The sequence below is a fragment of the Populus alba genome, chromosome 9 (assembly GCF_005239225.2).
Source record: "Populus alba chromosome 9, ASM523922v2, whole genome shotgun sequence".
Taxonomy (NCBI): domain Eukaryota; kingdom Viridiplantae; phylum Streptophyta; class Magnoliopsida; order Malpighiales; family Salicaceae; genus Populus; species Populus alba.
The window spans coordinates 3,415,445-3,434,166 of NC_133292.1; the positions used below are offsets into that span (position 1 = coordinate 3,415,445).

General features: G+C 33.5%; 3 protein-coding genes across 3 annotated transcripts; 1 reads left to right on the forward strand and 2 right to left on the reverse strand.

The window, feature by feature from the left end:
• The first annotated feature begins 1,548 nt into the window (after positions 1-1,548).
• Positions 1,549-3,743, forward strand: LOC118053758 (uncharacterized). Its single transcript, XM_035065114.2, has 3 exons — positions 1,549-2,397; positions 2,748-3,290; positions 3,584-3,743. Exons 1-3 carry the CDS (start codon positions 1,549-1,551, stop codon positions 3,692-3,694), a joined length of 1,503 nt encoding a protein of 500 aa, XP_034921005.1. The 3' UTR covers positions 3,695-3,743.
• Positions 3,744-4,512: 769 nt separating this feature from the next.
• LOC118053759 (probable serine/threonine-protein kinase PBL5) lies at positions 4,513-7,494 on the reverse strand. The gene is made up of 5 exons (XM_035065115.2): positions 7,220-7,494; positions 6,582-6,838; positions 6,216-6,405; positions 5,711-6,102; positions 4,513-5,110 (listed from the first exon to the last, which is right to left on the reverse strand). The coding sequence occupies exons 1-5, from the start codon at positions 7,326-7,328 to the stop codon at positions 4,841-4,843; spliced, it is 1,218 nt and encodes a 405-aa protein (XP_034921006.1). The 5' UTR covers positions 7,329-7,494; the 3' UTR covers positions 4,513-4,840.
• Positions 7,495-10,422: 2,928 nt separating this feature from the next.
• LOC118053757 (receptor-like protein kinase HERK 1) lies at positions 10,423-14,155 on the reverse strand. Its single transcript, XM_035065113.2, has one exon. The coding sequence runs from the start codon at positions 13,360-13,362 to the stop codon at positions 10,864-10,866; it is 2,499 nt and encodes an 832-aa protein (XP_034921004.1). The 5' UTR covers positions 13,363-14,155; the 3' UTR covers positions 10,423-10,863.
• Between the last annotated feature and the right edge of the window lie 4,567 nt (positions 14,156-18,722).

An 18,722-nucleotide genomic window follows, 5' to 3' on the forward strand; every position in this document is an offset into this window, starting at 1 on the left:
TACGGGTCTTAAAGTTAACGACCATGTAAACCTCCGGTACCATTATATTAGCAATTATATGACTCAAACCTAAAATCACAGGGAAAACAAACCCTTTATCCCAAGATTTTATTACTATACCACCTATTGTTAGCTCATTATATTAGCAGCATTGGTGATAGTTTGAGTAGTACCATAGTAAGAGCATCTCTAATCGAGAAGGTAAATGAAGAGCCAAAAGAAAAATTTTGTACTTTTAGCCTTTTTATTTGTTTATGTCAACTCCAATCGGGTAGTTAAACTTACAGCTAAAATAGATGTTGAGTACGGTTATTTCTATCTTTTTTTTTTGTAGCAAAAGGCAAATGAAGATGTTAGCAACTATTTTTTTCTCTGTTGATTTATATCCGTTGGCCAACATTTTTATTTTGTATCGTTGGCCAACATTAATGTTTTTCATTTAAAAGCAAAACCAACCGAAGGAAGGAAAACAAAAGGAAGGACAACATTTAAGCAAAACATAAAGAAAAAAAACTTACCTGCAAATTTCACCCTTTTCTCTGATTTAAAAAATAAGAATTAATTATTCTCTTGTTAATTAATTTAATATAAAATATATCAAAATATAATTGATTTTTCTAAATAGCTTTTTACTATTGAAATGCACATAATCAAACAAGTTATATTTATACTATTCAAAAAGTTATTTTCTCTATTTGGCTCTTTAATATAGCATTTTTCATTGGAGATGCTTTAATAGTTATGTGTCTGCATTGTCCATTGAGATATATTACTTTTTTTTTTTAACATAAGACAATATAATTTTTATCAAAATTTTTAATTATAAATAAAAAATAATATATGTTATTAATAAAATAAATCAAGAATTTTATATACCAATAAATATTAAAAAAGTTTTGAATACCAATAAAAAATTAAATCATATTAAGATATTTGATTTGTTGAGTGGGGAGCTCTTGAGTTTCTTTTATTTTGTTATTTTCGAATAAGTTTTTTTTTCTCTTTCTAAACATAAAAACTAAAAATAAACAAAAATAAGTTCCAAAAATAAAATGTAAAAAGTAAATAACAGCAGTAGCCAAAAACAAAATTTACCAAATTCTCGCTAGACATGTTGTTTGCTTTTATCTTTTTCAGAAAAATAGCCAAAATGTAATTTTCTTTGTAAATCAAAGCAAAATGTAATTTTTTTTCTTTGAAAATTCAAACACCTCGATAATATTCATTTTTTAAAATTAAAAATCTAATCTTTGATATGATCCACAATCATAGCACGAGTAAATCCTACTACTGTCAAACAAGGGAGAAATACCCGCATTTATGTTCGTTGTTGATTAACAACTTGAAACCACAAATTAAGTAAGCTTTCGAGGGAAAGAAAAGGAGAAACTACTCTAGATCCGCAGAACTCTCAGTTCTGTTCCTCTGCATCTCGCCATTTCTTCCATCTTCTCCATGAATGCGAAGGGCAGGGTGCGTAGCTAACAAATTACTGAAAGCAGAAACAAAATATTAGGAACATCGTACTTCTTTTCCCAAGAGAATAGAATGTCCTCTGCCCAGCAACGCACGACACAAACTGGAGGCTTCAGAAAAACGATCGCCTGGTTCTTTGTCATTGTCGGCACGCTTTACCTCATCTACTCTTCCCATGTTATCCTAAACAACGATCGCCGGTGTCTTGCGACCGAAGAAAATCTAGAACATCTTACAAACTTGTCCACATCAATCCAGCTAAATGAACAGGACAGTAATTTTGAATCTCCTCCTCCTGTACTTTCTAAGAAATCACAGGATCACAACACTGAGCTTAAACACATTGTTTTCGGGATCGCAGCTTCGGCGGATTTGTGGCAGAAAAGAAAGGAGTACGTAAAGGTGTGGTGGAGGCCGAAGCAGACTAGAGGGATAGTCTGGATGGATAGACAAGTAAGGAGCCCTAGTAATGAAGGGCTGCCTCAGATTAGGATTTCGGGGGACACGTCCAGGTTCAAGTACTCGAATAAGAAAGGACATAGATCGGCTTTGAGGATTTCGAGGGTGGTTTCGGAGACGTTGAGGCTTGGATTGAAGGATGTGAGGTGGTATGTGATGGGCGATGATGATACAGTGTTTATTGTTGATAATGTGGTCAAAATACTTTCGAAATATGATCATAGGCAGCTTTATTACGTTGGGAGCTCGTCAGAGAGTCACCTTCAGAATATATATTTCTCTTATTCCATGGCATACGGAGGAGGTGGTTTTGCTATTAGCCAGCCATTGGCACAAGAGTTGGCAAAGATGCAAGACAGGTGCATTCGGCGGTATCCAGGATTATATGGCAGTGATGACAGAATCCAAGCTTGCATGGCTGAGCTCGGGGTGCCGCTCTCCAAGGAATCTGGGTTTCATCAGGTTTAATTTAAAGGCTTTATTCAAACTCTACAGTTTTATAAATAATTTTCTCAGCAGGAATTAAGGAATTGAATGGAACGAATACGAAGTTCTTCGTTTGTAAAAACCTGTAAGCATTAATTAATTACGAGCTTAATGAATATCTTAATTCCACCAATATTTTTGAAAAGCTTCCGACGAAGAAACGATAATGTTTTCGGAAAGCTAGGGCCAGGAGAGGCAATTTAATTTTGATAAGATAACGTTCTGTTGCGCGTGCGCGGCGCGCGCGCGCACACACACATATATATATATATATATATATATATATATATTATCATCTGGATTGTTAATTTGTTATGCTTATGCAGTATGATGTATATGGAGACCTTCTAGGGCTTCTGGCAGCCCATCCCGTGGCTCCACTGGCTTCACTTCACCATATCGATGTAGTGCAGCCAATATTCCCTGGCATGAGCCGAGCCGGAGCTCTCCAACACTTGTTCAAGTCAGTGCAGCTTGATTCAGCTAGCATAATGCAACAATCCATCTGCTATGACAAGAACAGGTACTGGTCCATCTCAGTCTCATGGGGCTATGTTGTTCAAATCTGGAGGGGAGTCGTCTCTCCTAGAGAGCTTGAGACTCCGGCAAGAACCTTTCTGAATTGGTATCGAAAAGCTGATTATACTGCATATACATTTAACACAAGGCCCGTGACGAAGCACCCATGTATGAAGCCCTTCGTTTTTTACATGAGCACTTCTAAATATGATCGAGCTAAGAAGCGAGCGATCGGGGTCTACACTCGCCGTAAATCACCATCCCCTTATTGCCGGTGGAAAATGGCATCCCCAGATAGAATTGACTCTATTGTAGTATTGAAGAGGCCGGATACCCTTCGATGGCTCAAGGTAATACCTATTTTCTTTGAAAGAATATGATTTTCTTTAATGTTATTCCATGGGTGCTAATTATGATGCGTTTTTCTCTTGCCATCTTTCAAACAATTGGTCACGCAGTGTCTCAGTCCAAACTCCGAAGGAACTGATTAATAATAAACTCACCTAAATGATCATTATATACTCTGCTTAGAAATTTAGTGAAAGTCAGACACAACAGTAATAGCACCCAGGCAGCCAGCAGCTTGCAGCCAAAATCTTGTAAGGTTGATGCATTTACTGACTGAATGCAGCTTGTCTTGCAGTCACCGAGAAGGGACTGTTGCAGAGTTCTGCCAACAAATAAGGCCTCGACGATGTACTTGTGGGTTGGCAATTGCAGAGATGGTGAGATCAGTGAATTCCAGCGACCATAAGTTATATTTATTTTTTTCTTTCTCGGATCATACCATCCCAATGCCTTAATTTCCCGGAGAATGCTGAATGCATACAGGAATCAAAACAATACCAAGGGTATAAAATAGAACAGAAATAGAGCTCATTTTTACTAGTTTGAGCTGCTGCAACAAAGAACTCAGGTTTTCAATAGCCACTTCTTTGCTTCATTCATAGGGGTAAATTTGATACAACACCTAGTTTAAAGGTGCTCTCTCTATTATCTTCTCAAAGTGCTGAAAATCATATTTTGGTACCTACTTCTGCTGCAATTAAAATAAAATTCTGAGTGATAGTTTCCTCACCCCAGACCACACTCCTATTGGTTGCAATTCTTTTTTGTTTGGTTGCACTTGAATTGGATTCTAGTATATCTACAGTTTCATTTCATTGGATGGAATAGCATGGAATGATAGAGTCTCGGCAAAGCATAACCTCCATCCAATTTCTTGGCAAACTACATTGTCATGTTCATGCCACTTCATGGGTGCTGTCTACGACTTGTTTTACACCTAACAAACACATGAACCTGAAAAATTTGATCCTTACCTTCTGGTTAAAACTCCCACGAAAACCCTGCCTCATCGTGAAGGCTTTCCTTGGATGAAAAGAAATGCGTTTCAACTTTTAAAACGTCTTCATATTGTTGCGTATGCCATGGAATATACCAAGCCAGTGCACCTTGTGTCCAGAATAGGAAGAAGATGATCAATGTTCCGGGTAAAGCAGTCCCATTTCAACTTTCCATTTCCAGGTATAATGCTAAATTCAATGACAGGAAAGAAACTATAGACAGGTGTGCCAAAAAGAACACTTCAGTGAGATTAGAGAAGGGCAATTATTACTTTGATTATTCAGGGTAGAATATATAGAATGTGAAATAATTTCTAAAGAGAGGCATCTTACATCAAAAGCCCGGCTGTCATGTACCCCTGGAAAAACGAAAGGGCAGGAATTTCTCTGAGAGGATGAGGATGGAACTATAGCCAGATATCTCCCAGGTTACAAAAATTGATACCCGGCACTAGGTATATTAACACTGCAAAAAGGTGTTGGGCACTCGATTCCTAATTTTTCATCCTCCATATTAGTCACTCGTGAGCCCACCCTATGCAATTTGTGCTACATCATTGTCCTCTGTCCTTATCTAATCCAGGACGAGATGGGCTCCTCCGAGAGTCTTGGACAGACTGGATTTGGGGATCATATTTGTGAGATGCCAGATAGTTCAGAGCCATAACCAAATCGGATACAGCAGGGCGCATATTGGGCTGCTCCTGCACACACATTGCGGCAATGGCGAGGGCTTGGTATAATCCTCTTATTGGATATTGACCTTGAAGCAAAGGGTCAACCATGCAAGAGAAGTTCCTCCGGTCTTTGAACATGGGTCGTGCCTGCAAGCAAATCCAATGTATTTCATAAGTCTGTCATCACTATTCTACTCTTTGGTTTAACAATTTTCTATCTTTATACCTCGATTTTCAAAAAGCAAGCACGCCCTTCTTAACACATACTCACAGTTAAGCCTTGTTGAAGAAAGCTACGTGTCAACTATTTATCACGAAGTTACAAAATTTAAGATCTTACATTCAAAATCCTTTTTCCGAGCCAAAATTATCAAGATATTATAGTTATAGTCAACTTGAGTTGTTAACCAAAGAATTTCAAGACTCAGTTAATTGTTATAGAGATTTCTGTTTTATTAGCACTGGAAGCAATCTACAGAAATAACAACCATAAATGAAACCATAAAACCGCATCATCTATATTCCACACTAGTGGTGTCATCAGAACCAATTAAACATGTAGAACCAGTTTGATCAGCCAATTGCCAAATGACATCAAAACATTAGGCTGCTTCTCGATTTTTATAATAACCAGTTAAGAGTTGTCCGAAAAACAAGTGTCCTTGAAAGCACAGTTAAGCTGAATTTTAAGAACAAAGACCTTTGCAGTAATGTAAAAACAAGGACATCAATCAGATATTGTCTTACCCATGCAACTAGATTCTGCTCACCACGTTCTTTTCTTTGATCAATTGCTTTCCTGCCTGTGATGATCTCCAAAAGAACAACCCCGAAGCTATAAATATCTGATTTAAACGTCAGCTGACCTGTCACTGCATAATCTGGTGCACAGTATCCGTAGGTGCCCATAACCCTTGTAGAAACATGAGTCTTATCTCCGCTGGGTCCCACTTTTGCCAGACCAAAATCAGATAGCTTAGGATGATAGCCCTCGCCAAGAAAAATGTTGGAGCATTTTAAGTCGCGGTATATAACAGGAGGTTTCATTTCATTGTGCAAATACTCCAAACCTTTTGCTGCACCAGCAGCTATTTTCATTCTTGTGTTCCAATCAAGCGGTTGCCTATTGGGTGGAATATCTGAAAGCAGAAATGACAGAGGCGAAAATGTTAAAAGATAAAAGAATAGTAATTGGTAAAGCACAAATGTAAACAATGAAAACGAGAATGCAATGCCAAGGAGACCTGCATACCATGTAAATGATTTTCCAGAGATCCTAATGGCATGTACTCATAAACCAATAGCCTCTGATCTCCCTCAGCACAAAACCCAATCAACTTGACAAGATTTGGATGGTCTGCTAGACTTAAAGTCACTACTTCAACTACAAACTCCCTAATCCCCTGAACTCCATTTCGATCAAGTTGCTTGATAGCAACAACCTATGACAAGAAGAAGAAGAAGAAGACAATTTAAGTCTAAGCAACTAATAAACGGTGAACATGGGCAAACTACATCGGGGACACTGTAAAAGGAAGGTACCCTGTAATGAAACACGAACCTATTGAAATAGAAAACAATATTTCTGTAGGTAGTAAATGAATTATTTTGTACGAACCTGGTTGATTTTGTCCAGGTACCCTCTGCAAACCTTACCAAAACCTCCTTCACCCAAAAAACAATCAGACCTAAAATTGCTCGTTGCGGCCGCAAGTTCCTCAAAAGTAAAAGTTTGAGCCTGTTTTCCATTGCTTCTTCTATCCTTAGAAATCTCATCCTTCATATTTAAACTCTTTGCATCCAATGACAATTGATCATCCTTAGATTCCCCCTCTTTACTTAAATTGTTCACATATGGCTTCATTTTCAACGACCCTAAAACAAATATAAAAAAACAATCAGAAGGGGCAATCATGAAAGGAAAAAAAAATAATGTATACCGAATAAGAGTTTGGCGCTATATATGACAAAAAAACGGCAACACAAAGCCCAACAACCACGAAGAATCACCTCTCTTGATTTAGAGAAATGTTTCAAACACCAACAAAATAAAAACGATTCCAAATCAAAAGCGTTAAAAAAATTATTACAAATTAAAAAACATAAGAAAACCCTTTATGTTTCAATCCATGGTGATTGATTTTCGGGAAAAAAAGGAGGAGGAAAGAAAACCCTATATCATATCAGTTGACTGAAAAAGGGTTACATTTAACTATTCAAAAAGATCAAAAATTTGATCATGAAAAGTTTAGCTACCCGAAGTCACTTGTGTTTGATCCTTGCGCTTAATGTTACTGTTATTTTCATTGATGCTGCTGCTCTCTGATCGCTTGCTCGGTTTCCCACTGCAGCAAAGAAAACCCATGTAATATATAATATACTATATTATCTTCTTCTTTCTTTCTTTCTTTTTGGTTTCTTCTCTTACTTTCTCTTGCTTTTGCTTGAACAGGGAGAACAACACAGACACGGAAGAAGGAAACACAACTGACAGAGTTACAAATAGCTGAAGAGATGGCTTGGCTTGGTTCTCTAGGAGAGAAGTTTCTATTTAATTTATTTATTATTATATTTGGACATTTTTCATGCTCACATTGAATCCTTCTATTCTTGATATTTTCTAAATGTGTCCAACTTTACTCTGTTTTTAATTTAAATAGTCCCTCGATTGAAAACACTACTCAATATTATCCTTCCCACCTAGATTTATAAATGAAAATTAAATTGAAAAGATAGAAAAAATATTTAAGAAGAAAAAACCATTCATAATTTGGACTAAAAAATTTAAAATTCTCCTTCTCATATTCAAAAACCTTAACCTCTCAAATCTCATGAAATCTATCAAATTAATTGCAATAAATATTGAAATATTTCGTATATTCAATGGCATCATTACTTACGACATGATACATATCATGCCATGTTGCATAAACTATGAAAAATTGGATAGAGGGACTATATTAATAATATCTATAAAGTAAAGGGACTATATGAGCCAGAAAAACTAGTCACTTCCAAGTTGTGCGTCAATTTAAACCTGTAACATGGAGATCCATTGTAAGAAAGTACCACGTGTCCCTTGTAAGGATCAATTGGTAATCTTAAGAGTTGTCATTGGTCTTGTCTTCGTACTCGAGTGGAGTATGATGATGTGTCACTTCCTTATTGGCTCACATTGATTTTGAGTGTCGCCACTTAAAGCAGAGAACAGGTCTTTGGCAAAGCAGGTTTTTTTTTTTTTTTTAATTCTTCCTGCCTTGTTTGTATTACATGTTGCCTGACCGTGACGTACTTATCAGACGCCCAGCAAAAATAAATTTAAAAATAAAAAATAAAATATATTTTTAAATACAAATTATTTTAAAAACAATTTTTTTATTTTTTTGTCGGGTCTTGAAAACAAAAAGCAAAGTAAAATGCTTTTTATATAGGTTAGAAAACTGAAATTTTAGTGGAGCCCACTCAAATGAGAACCAATGACATATATTACGCGGTTTCCCATTAAAAAAAAAAACATAATTTGAACAGTGGTGATTTCACCACTTTAAAACTTGAAATTAAGAATAGTAAATGTTGTTTTTGAATTTTATTTTGTTTAAAAATATATTAAAATAATAATTTTTTATTTTTAATATTAGTATATATAAAAAATTTAAAAATAAAAAATATATATTAAAAATTAATAATTAAGTAGACTATATTTTATTGTTCTCGAAGTGCTTGACCTGCTAACATTACGTCAGGTTTACCACTTTGTTCTTTAATACTATAATTTTCTAAAACATTATAGTTATAAATAAAAAATCTTATTCAAATGTAAAATTTCTAATATTTTAAAATTTTAAATTTATACTGAATTTAAAAAACACATTTTTAAAAGTTCCCTATAATTTTTCAATAATTGTTTTTCAAATAAAGAAAACCATGAACAATATATGTTTTCTCCTTTTTACATACAAGTATTTTTCTAGCAATGTAAAATAATAATTTTTTTAATATTTTCATTTTTAGTTAGTGACACAAATTTAAGTTTTATTATATATCTAATATAAAGATTTTTTTAGTTAACTATATACTTTTTTCAGATAATTTTTTAATTTAATTTAATTTAAATGAACTAAAATAATATTATACCAAATATAAAAATTTCAAGGTGATTGTTATAAATTATGGTTTTGATTTTTCTTCTTATGAAAAATAGTTATAATCTTGATGTATCTTTTATTTTTTTGGTGAAGAAATATGTCTTTATTTTTAATAAATGAACATATTTTTCATTGAAAAAAGTTAAAAAAAAAAAAAGGAAGATATATATATATATATATTATCCTTTATAAAAAATATGGATCTTTAGAATTATTTTATGATAAATAATTTTTATGAGAGAAAGGAGTATAATATCTGAAATGTCTAATAATTTCTTCGCACAAAGACAAAAATCTGATTTCTTTATTTTTAAGGTAAAAATGATTAAAAACTCTGTAGTTTTTCTAGGAGGGCTTACCGGGCAGAAACATGGACATAAAATAATAAAATTTTATTTCAAATCTACCATTATAGATTGTTCAAGATTTCTATCTCAATAAGAGTGTCGCAGACAGGAGTTGTTATTTGGACAATGGGATATGTAGCAAGTAGTTCATACTAATCAGATGATCTTCTTTCACTTTTAAGATTTTGTGTTTCGTGTTAGAAGTCAACTACAACTCTCTCGGACAAGCTTTTCTTGCTTCCATATTTGTCCGAGCATGCATAGCACTCAAACAAAATCAGATGCACGGAGAAGAGAGTGGTAAAAGCCCGTAAAAGAAGGAAGAAAGTTGAAAGAGGTGGCTTGGTGATCGACGGCGGTGCTTTTGGGGAGTTGAAAGAGCCGGAGCCTGGCCCCTTCAAAATAGATAAATAAGTTTTCTAGCATAGTAGAGTGTATGTTTCTTACTGTGATCCGATCAGAAAATGCATTAATATATATATATATATATATATATATATATATATATAATATCAAAACTGTAAAAATAACACTAAAAATTATCAGATAGCACTAACAAACACTCAAGAAGACTAGAGGAGGCAAAACGGACAAATCCTTTGGGTCATTTGGTCATCATTATCGTTTAATGAATTTTCAATTGTGCTGATAAATCATGAGGTGTAATCCAATGGCTGCTCCCCTTTATGAGTCTCGTGTTCAAATCCAAAGTAATTCAACATTCGCCACATAAATTTCAACATTAATGGATATTTTCCATCCATGCAACTCAGAAACACGCCTACTGGGTCAAAAAAAGCTGCATGGAAATCATTTCCTATACCAGCAGTTGCAAAACAACTACATCATCATCATGAGACCTTGCGATTATGGCTTGTCAAACTAAAATAACTCCTCCATCACAGGCACAGCATGTGTTATTGTCATACTAAGCATAATGTGAAGAATACTCGATGCAAGAAAAAAATAAATTCAAAAACATCTGCAAACATAGAAATTAATGCACCTCATACCGACTTCATATTAGTACCAACAAAGAATAAAGACACATACATTGGTACAGGATAAAATTCAACTTCCTTGTCAATTTACTAAAACTCACTTGAAAACCATCGCTTCTGTAACTGAAAATGTAGCTTGATTGCAGAATTCTGGAAGCAATTAAGCATGGTTTAGACAACTTTATGAAAGCTGACTGGCTGTAGAACATGGGAATGTCGCCAATCACAAGACATAAAATGATCTGGGGAGATGCTCTCATAAATTGAACAGGGAAGCAAATGCACCTTGACAAGTATAGGGTTTCGTTTCCCAGCAAAATAAAGAGAATTTCCCCATCTCTTCTAATATGATAAAAACACCAGAGTTATTAGAGGAGCTAAATCCATCAAGCTTACCATCTAGCGAGCTATCTGCCCTCAGACTTAACCAGCTGTGAGAATACCCTGCTCATTGAAACACCTGAGAGATCATCCACACTCGAGGCTTCAAATTTTGCAGCAGAAACACTACTATCAGTATGGCTGAAATTGTTGATTTGCGGAGAGAGCTCGCCAATCATATTAATACTGTTGTCTTCGGGATCGCCTGGAACAACTGCCTCTTGTAGTTGAAGGGCATACTCCAGATTCCACAAGACATCTCCCATAGAAGGCCTGTCAACCCCAAAGTCAGCTAAGCATTTCTCAGCAGTTTCTCCAAACTTCCTAAGTGAATCTGGTCTTATTTTCCCCACAAGAGTAGGGTCTATTATTTCTTCCAGCTGTCCTTTCTTCTGCCATTTCATTGCCCATTCAGCTAAGTTAACCATTTCTCTTGGAAGGGATGGATCTATAACCGGTCTGGCACAAAGAACTTCAAACAATACCACCCCAAATGAATAGATATCTGATTTCTCAGTCAGTTGTTGCCTTCTAAAATACTCAGGATCAAGGTATCCAAAGCTGCCCTTCACTGCTGTGCTCACATGAGTCTGATCAATTTCAGGTCCTGTCTTAGAAAGCCCAAAATCAGCTACTTTGGCCATGAGATTCTCATCGAGCAAGATGTTAGCAGACTTTACATCACGATGTATAACTGCTTTTGCATAGCCAGTGTGAAGGTAATGAAGTCCTCTAGCTGCTCCAATGCATATCTCAAGCCTGTCCTTCCAACACAAGCTGGGAGAACCTGAGCCATAGAGATGACTCTTGAGAGTCCCATTCTCCATGTATTCATAAATCAAGATCATTTCATTCTTTTCATCACAGTACCCAATCAACGAAACCAGATGGCGATGCCGGAATTGAGAGAGCATCTCAATTTCAGTTTGGAACTCTGCAAGTCCCTGTTGGGAGCGTGGATTTCCCCTTTTAACAGCCACTTTTGTACCATCATTCAAAACTCCTTTGTATACCTTCCCAAAACCACCAATTCCAATAACCCAACTCTCATCAAAATTGTTTGTCGCCTCATGAACTGCTGCAAAAGGAATACAATACCCCAAATTAGAATCAAGAGTAGCGGTTGTTCCATTTGAGTATTTACTACCCATGGTGTGAGAATTTGCTCCATTGATGGATAAAGGAATCCACATCTTAGAATTGCCTTGGCGTGCCAGCCTTCTCTTTCTGCAGAACACAAAGAAAAATCCAGCCAACAACACTAGGATAACTGCTCCGATGCTTAAGCCCACTATCACACCAACATTCTTCTTCGAACTTGAATCTGAAATATCAGGAGCTGGCCCACTGAGGCTGCCCAAGGAGTTGTTCATTTTCATGATCTCCAATCCATTTAGAATTGCATTGGGGTAGACACCAGCCATGGTGCTAGTTGGGCCAATACTCACACGAAGTTTATTGCTGACTGTTGCTGCAGTAACAAAATCCTTATAAAATGCAACAGCCAAAGCATTTGCAAAACTGCTTGGATCTACATTCTCGGCAACAAGCCAGGAGTCAATGTAAACATTGAAGTAGAGATTGTTAAGACTGCTACTTACTATATCACAGAAGTGAAACCTAACAAGATACTGAAAACCTGGATTCACATTGAACTCCCAGGTCACGTTGAAGTTGCTGTTGGGATCATTCTCTGAGTTCATTCTAATGGCAGTACCATACACAGCATTTGGAGCAGAATCCTGAGTTGCCCCACCACCTACATACTTGACAGCTGCAATATTGAACACGTTGATAGCAAGATTATTTCCAATGAGATAACTTTTGTCAGGAACCCAAGTTCTCCCAAGGGTATCATTCTCAAAGGAAACTGTTGGTCCACCCATGTTCACCCTATGAACTGTTTCCAGTGCCTGCCCTGGCAGGCCTTTGAATCTCCCCGCTGGATTAAAAGTGTCGGCATCATCTGTAATGAGCTCATCAGGAACTGAAACGACTTCCAAGGCATTTAAGAAGGCGAATGAATTGCCAGAGGGAGTGAGAGTGATAACAAGATCCTTCGAGGTTACATTAGCTGAAAATTCTTTGACAACAGAAGTCTTCACACTGAAATTGCTGAGGAAGACATGGTTTGGGGTGGAAACATCAAAACTCGCACCGCTCATGTCATAACTACCACTAACAAATGGATTGAAATACAGGCGAATCCAATGCCTCCCAGGTTGACGAATCGAAAAGGAGTACTTTGAGGTTCCGTCAAAGATTCTTGCTGTTTGATAAAGTGGTGAATCATCTCCGGAAGTGACAGATTTCGAACTCCTTGCCGAAGTGCTTTTCGGGGTTGAAAGAAAGATTGAGGCAGAGTCATCAGCAACAAAAACACGGCCACCCACTGTAGTATTGGTGGGTGATCCACAATCTATAAGATAATTGTCTACAGGGGTAAATCCACTAGACAAAAATGCCAAGATTAAGACTGTAAGAAGTACACAAATGACAATTCTAGATCCTCCACCACCCATCATTTCAAAATCTGGAACTCTATGGAAGAACAAAGGAAATATGGGGATTTATTGAGCTTTAAAATAGAAACTAAGGATTCTTATCAAGGCAGAGCACTAAGTTAGCACTAGTAATCAGCAGCAAAACAACAGAAACCAGAATCCATGAAGAGGGCTGAATAAGGAAGTGAAATCAAAATCCAAGATTGTATAATATACCAAAATCAAGCAAAGAAGTTGGGATTATTAGTTGCAGATATGGAAGAAATCTAAACAGCAATGGATAGAATTGAATAAGAAAGAGTACAAATCTAAAGTTGTCAGAAGCAATACAAGGAAAGGAGCTTGTAGTTGCTGGCAATCACAAATAAATGGAGGCTAAGAGAGCCCATGAAGATAAACGAGCAAAATTAAAAAGAAAAGATGGCACCTTGAACGAAATTTGAGTTTCAGTGGAGAGATGGAGAGATACCCCGATGGGAAATACCTGTGAGGAGGACAAAGTAAATCTGGTGTACTGCGGAATTCTAATAAAGGACTTTGAACTCAAATAAGAGCAGTCAAAACACAAACTAGTGTGAACTGGATGACATCCCAAGATAACGACAGATTCCTAGATGTTTTATGTTGTGAGCTGAATTAATAAGAAGGTAAAAAACACTTGCACGAACAAACCAAGGAAATACAATTACAGAGTCAGAACCAGCTAGGGTTTTAGATGGCTGAGGTTTGTTTTGGTGAATTTTGTGAGTAAATGTTAAGGAGTGGATGAAACCTCTTCTATTAAAATATGATTTAGGTCAGAAAATTAAGGAATATGGAACATGGGAGTTAGCAGCTACTCCATAGATATGTCATTGGAAACAGAAAAAAAAAAAAAAGAAAAGAAAAAGGTTTGACTGTTCATTCATCATTTAAAATAAATATTTAGAATATAGAGATTTTTTTAATGTTATTATTAAATTTAGTATAATATTTAAACTTGAAAACTATCAGATTAATTTTTTATTTAACTAAAATTTTAAATTAAATTAAAAAAAATTACCTTTAATGTGACATTATTCAGTGAGCATTTTCAATAAAAAAAATAATAATTAAGTTAATCATGATGAATTTTTTATATTTATGACCTGTATTATAGATCAGATTAAATTATTTTTGTATTATATGATAAAAAATATAAAAATTAATTTATTATCAATTTAATATTAAAAAATAAAATTAAATAAAGATTTTATATTAAAAAATAAGATTAAAAAATTGTTAAAAATATTAAAAAATAAAATTAAATAAAATTTTATATTATATTATATGATAGAATTAAAAATAATTAAAAGAAAAAAAAAAAAAATCAAAGGGCTGTTACAATAAAAAGATGTGAATGCCTGAGGGAAGGCTGCAGGCCTGGGCTTGACCCCTTTTTTTTTTTTTTGAAGGTCTTCTGTGTTTTTTTTATAAGTAAATACAACCTCAAGCTCAGCTCTGTGTGCTTCAATAAACTAAGATATGACACAAAATTATTATAAAACAATTTAAAAAATATAAGTGTCATCTCCTCAGTTAAACCATCCCATTTATTTTAGTTATTTTAGTAATTATGCACCAGTTAATTACTACTTGGGTAGCATTGGAAATGAGTTACATACACAAGGGGACATAAATTAAAGAAACTAATCAGATTTAAATGTATCATTTCACCAAAAAACAAAAACAGATGTTGAGAATATGTTAGTGTTTTTTAAAAAGAATAAAAAACAATATGAGATTTTGGTTATTAATTTAACTGGATTTATTAAGCTTTTTATATTAAAATAATATGAATAAAAAATACAATAATACAAAAAAAACAATTAATAAAAAAAGTTGACGACATAAACAAATCATGAAACTCATCGAAATCAAACTAAATAAACCTATGAAGCTCAATTATCATACAATCTAATGTTAAAAAGAAAAATTAAAAAAATTAAAAAAAAAATAACGAAAAAAATATGAGTCAACTCAAGTTAACTCACTTACCCTGCAACCTTGGAAACAAGATTAAAATAACGTCCTAGAAAGGAAAGTGAAAAAAAAAAAATCATGAATATCAATTTGCAATAAATCAAATGTTGAGGAAAGAAATTGAAAAAAATTAATTTTAAAAATTAAACTAAAAAAACAAAGTCAACCCGTTTTGAAACTCGTAAACTTGATCATGAGCTCGAGACCAACCTCATAAAAGAAAAACCCTAGAAAATAATGCAGAAAAATTTTATATCAATAAATTATTGAGAGATGAAATTTAAAACAAAATTCATTAATTAGAAAAAAAAAAAAAAGACAAACAATAATTTAAAGAATAATGACCAAGTTTGATATAAAAATTAAATGAAACCAAATGATGAGAGATGAAATTAAAGGAAAAAAATCAATAAAAAAAAGATAAAAAAAAGAAAAAAGTTCACCGAAGCCCAACTATTGTTTTGTCATGCACACGCGCAACGCTAATGGAAAGACTATGACAAGATGCTACCAACGCCACCCTTGAAAGGTGATGTTTGGATGTGCGACGAAGTCGAACGTGTAGCCCACTTGTTGGAGTGTGTGTCACCCACACCTATAAAATTTTGTAATAATATTTATGTTTGTTAAAAGATCAAATCACCTCTCAATCAATTTGTTAATAACTAAAAAATAGGTTTGAAAATACAAAAAAGCTTTTACATGTAACTTGACAAAATTTGCTTTTAATGATAATATAGTCTTTATATTGTGTTTGTAAAATGTAAAAAGATCAAATTGACCTCTATCAACATGTTTACAAGTTTTCACTTTTAAGGGCAATATAGTCCTTACACTGCATTTAAAAGATAAAAAGAACAATTGTCTTCAATTAATCTTATAGCAAGCTCATTGGTTTTTTGTTGGAATGGAAAAATGATAATTACATTATTGCAGTAAATAGTGACATGTAGCTATGGACTAATGAATTCTCCATGCCAATCATTTATTTTAATATTCATGTGTAATTACAATCAATTTTTTCCATTTTCAAAAAGTTTACATATTAAGAGTGCAAGATTCCCATTTAGAACCATTGTGTTTTTACAATATTATATATTAACATATTAGATTTACATGGAACACATTTCAACTATAATACCTCCTCATTCTCTATGATGTTGGAAATGAAGTTTTGCTCTCACTTCATTTTTGTTTTAGTGCTTTGAAGACCTTCTTTGATTGAATTATATTGTCATTTATAAAGTAGTGTGTTTGATTGGTAAATGCCTAAGGAAAGATATAAGAGGAAAAAAAAAATTGAGAAGGAAGAATGACAATGTCCAAAAACCCATAAGGTTTATGTAACAAGTTATATAGTTTATAGGAAATGACTAATCAAAATATTCAGGTAAATAATTTTCTTCTTTTTAGCCTAAGAAGTACCAAATTAATGGTAAAGCTCTAAAGCTTTAAATATCTGCAAAAACAGTCCTGATCTATTCAAGTCATCTTGGATTACATATCATTCATCAATCAATCTCTTAATACTTACACTTATTAATATTTCAAGTCTCATAATATCAATTAATAAGTCAACATAAAATAATTACTAAAAAAAATAAAAAAATAAACAATTTCATCACTAAAGAGTAATAAACCAATTCAAGTAAAATTCCATGCAATTACTTCCTAACTTAATCAAATAAGCTTTAAAACATCTAAATCAAACATTAAATCCAAACTTCTCATGCTTATCAATTGATTTTCTTTAAATTTCTCTTCGCTTTAAAGGTTAGCCAAATTTTCTCTCTCTCAATTCCTCATTCCTTTACTTGATTCTTTCTTAGATTAGTATTTTATAAGTTGAACTTTGTAAGTTTACAATGTTATTTTCTCACTTTTCTTATTTTTTCCTTGGTTTTTATGTTTTTCCTTTACTTTTCTCTCTTTCGCTCTTGCCTTTTCTTCTCTTTCTTTTCCCATTCTGTTTGTGCCCAGTCAATAGTATATAAAAGAAAGGGAGAGCTGATTTATTTTATTTTTTAATGGCAAATAACTATTTTACCTTTAATGAGTCATTTTGTTTTTATTTGACGGTCTTTATTTTTTTTTATTAGCACTACCAAGCTCTGTTCATCCTAAAATTTTAACTAGGTTTTATTCAGTATATTTTAAAGTCCCTTGTAAAATTTCTGCTCAATTTGATGGTCGGATTGAAAATTATAACTAATAACGTAAAACTGGTCAAATTGTGATTTTTCATCAAATTTCCGAGTTTCTCCAAAAATTTTGAAATTTTAACCCAAGCTAAGACATCATATTAGAAGGCTCCACACAGATTTTCAGAATTTTCTGATAACCCGATCAAGAGTTACAAATTATATTTTACATAAAACTAGTTAATTTATGATTTTTCGCCTAAAAAGTTTACACTAGCTGTTCGCTAAGCCCATATTATTTTGGGTCTAATACATCATCAAATCCAATTTATATTGTGTTTGGTTAATTATCAAACCTAATTGTTTTGGGATATGGCATATTGTGAGATTCACCTTGTTATAGACCTTTTGAAGTTTTAAAAAAAATACACAAAAAATAATTACCTTATAAAAAAAAAAACAGAAATTAAAGAAGGTAAAAATTAAGAATTTCATAAGATATTTAGATTTCATTAATCATGTACTTAAAAACTTTGTACCAACTTTATGATTGATTTTGATAGTCAACTTGCGGAATGGAATATATAGTTTTTTTCTTCACCAATATAATTTCTACCAACTAATCACGGCACGTAATGAGACTCGTCAACAAATCTTTATCGGAACTTGAGTGGAAGTTTCTATTTTTAATTTCCATCGACAGAAATGATGCGACGCAAAACATCTATTTTGTAAGTTTAGAAAATTATTCTCTCATAATTTTTTATTTTTATTTTTATATTTTCTCCTTATTTTTTTTTCTCTCTTGCGTTTTCTTTTCTTTCTTTTCCCATTTTGTTTGTGTCCAGTAAGCAGCATATAGAAGGAAAGGAAAACTGATTTATTTTATTTTTTAAAAAACAAATAAATATTTTATCTTTAATGAGTCATTTTACTTCTATTCGACGATCCTTAATTTTTTTTTATTAGAATTATTGAGCTCCGTTCATTCTAAAATTTTAAGCAGATTTTATTTAGTGTATTTTAAGGTCCCTCGTAAAAGTTCAAGCTCAATTTGATAGTCGGATTGAAAATTACGTCTAATAACATAAAACTGGTCAAATTGTGATTTTTCATCAAATTTATGAAGTTCTCCAAAAATTCTGAAATTTTAACCCTAGATAAGACATCATATTAAAAGGCTCTACACAAATTTTTAGAATTTTATGATAACTCGATTGAGAGTTATAAATTTATTTT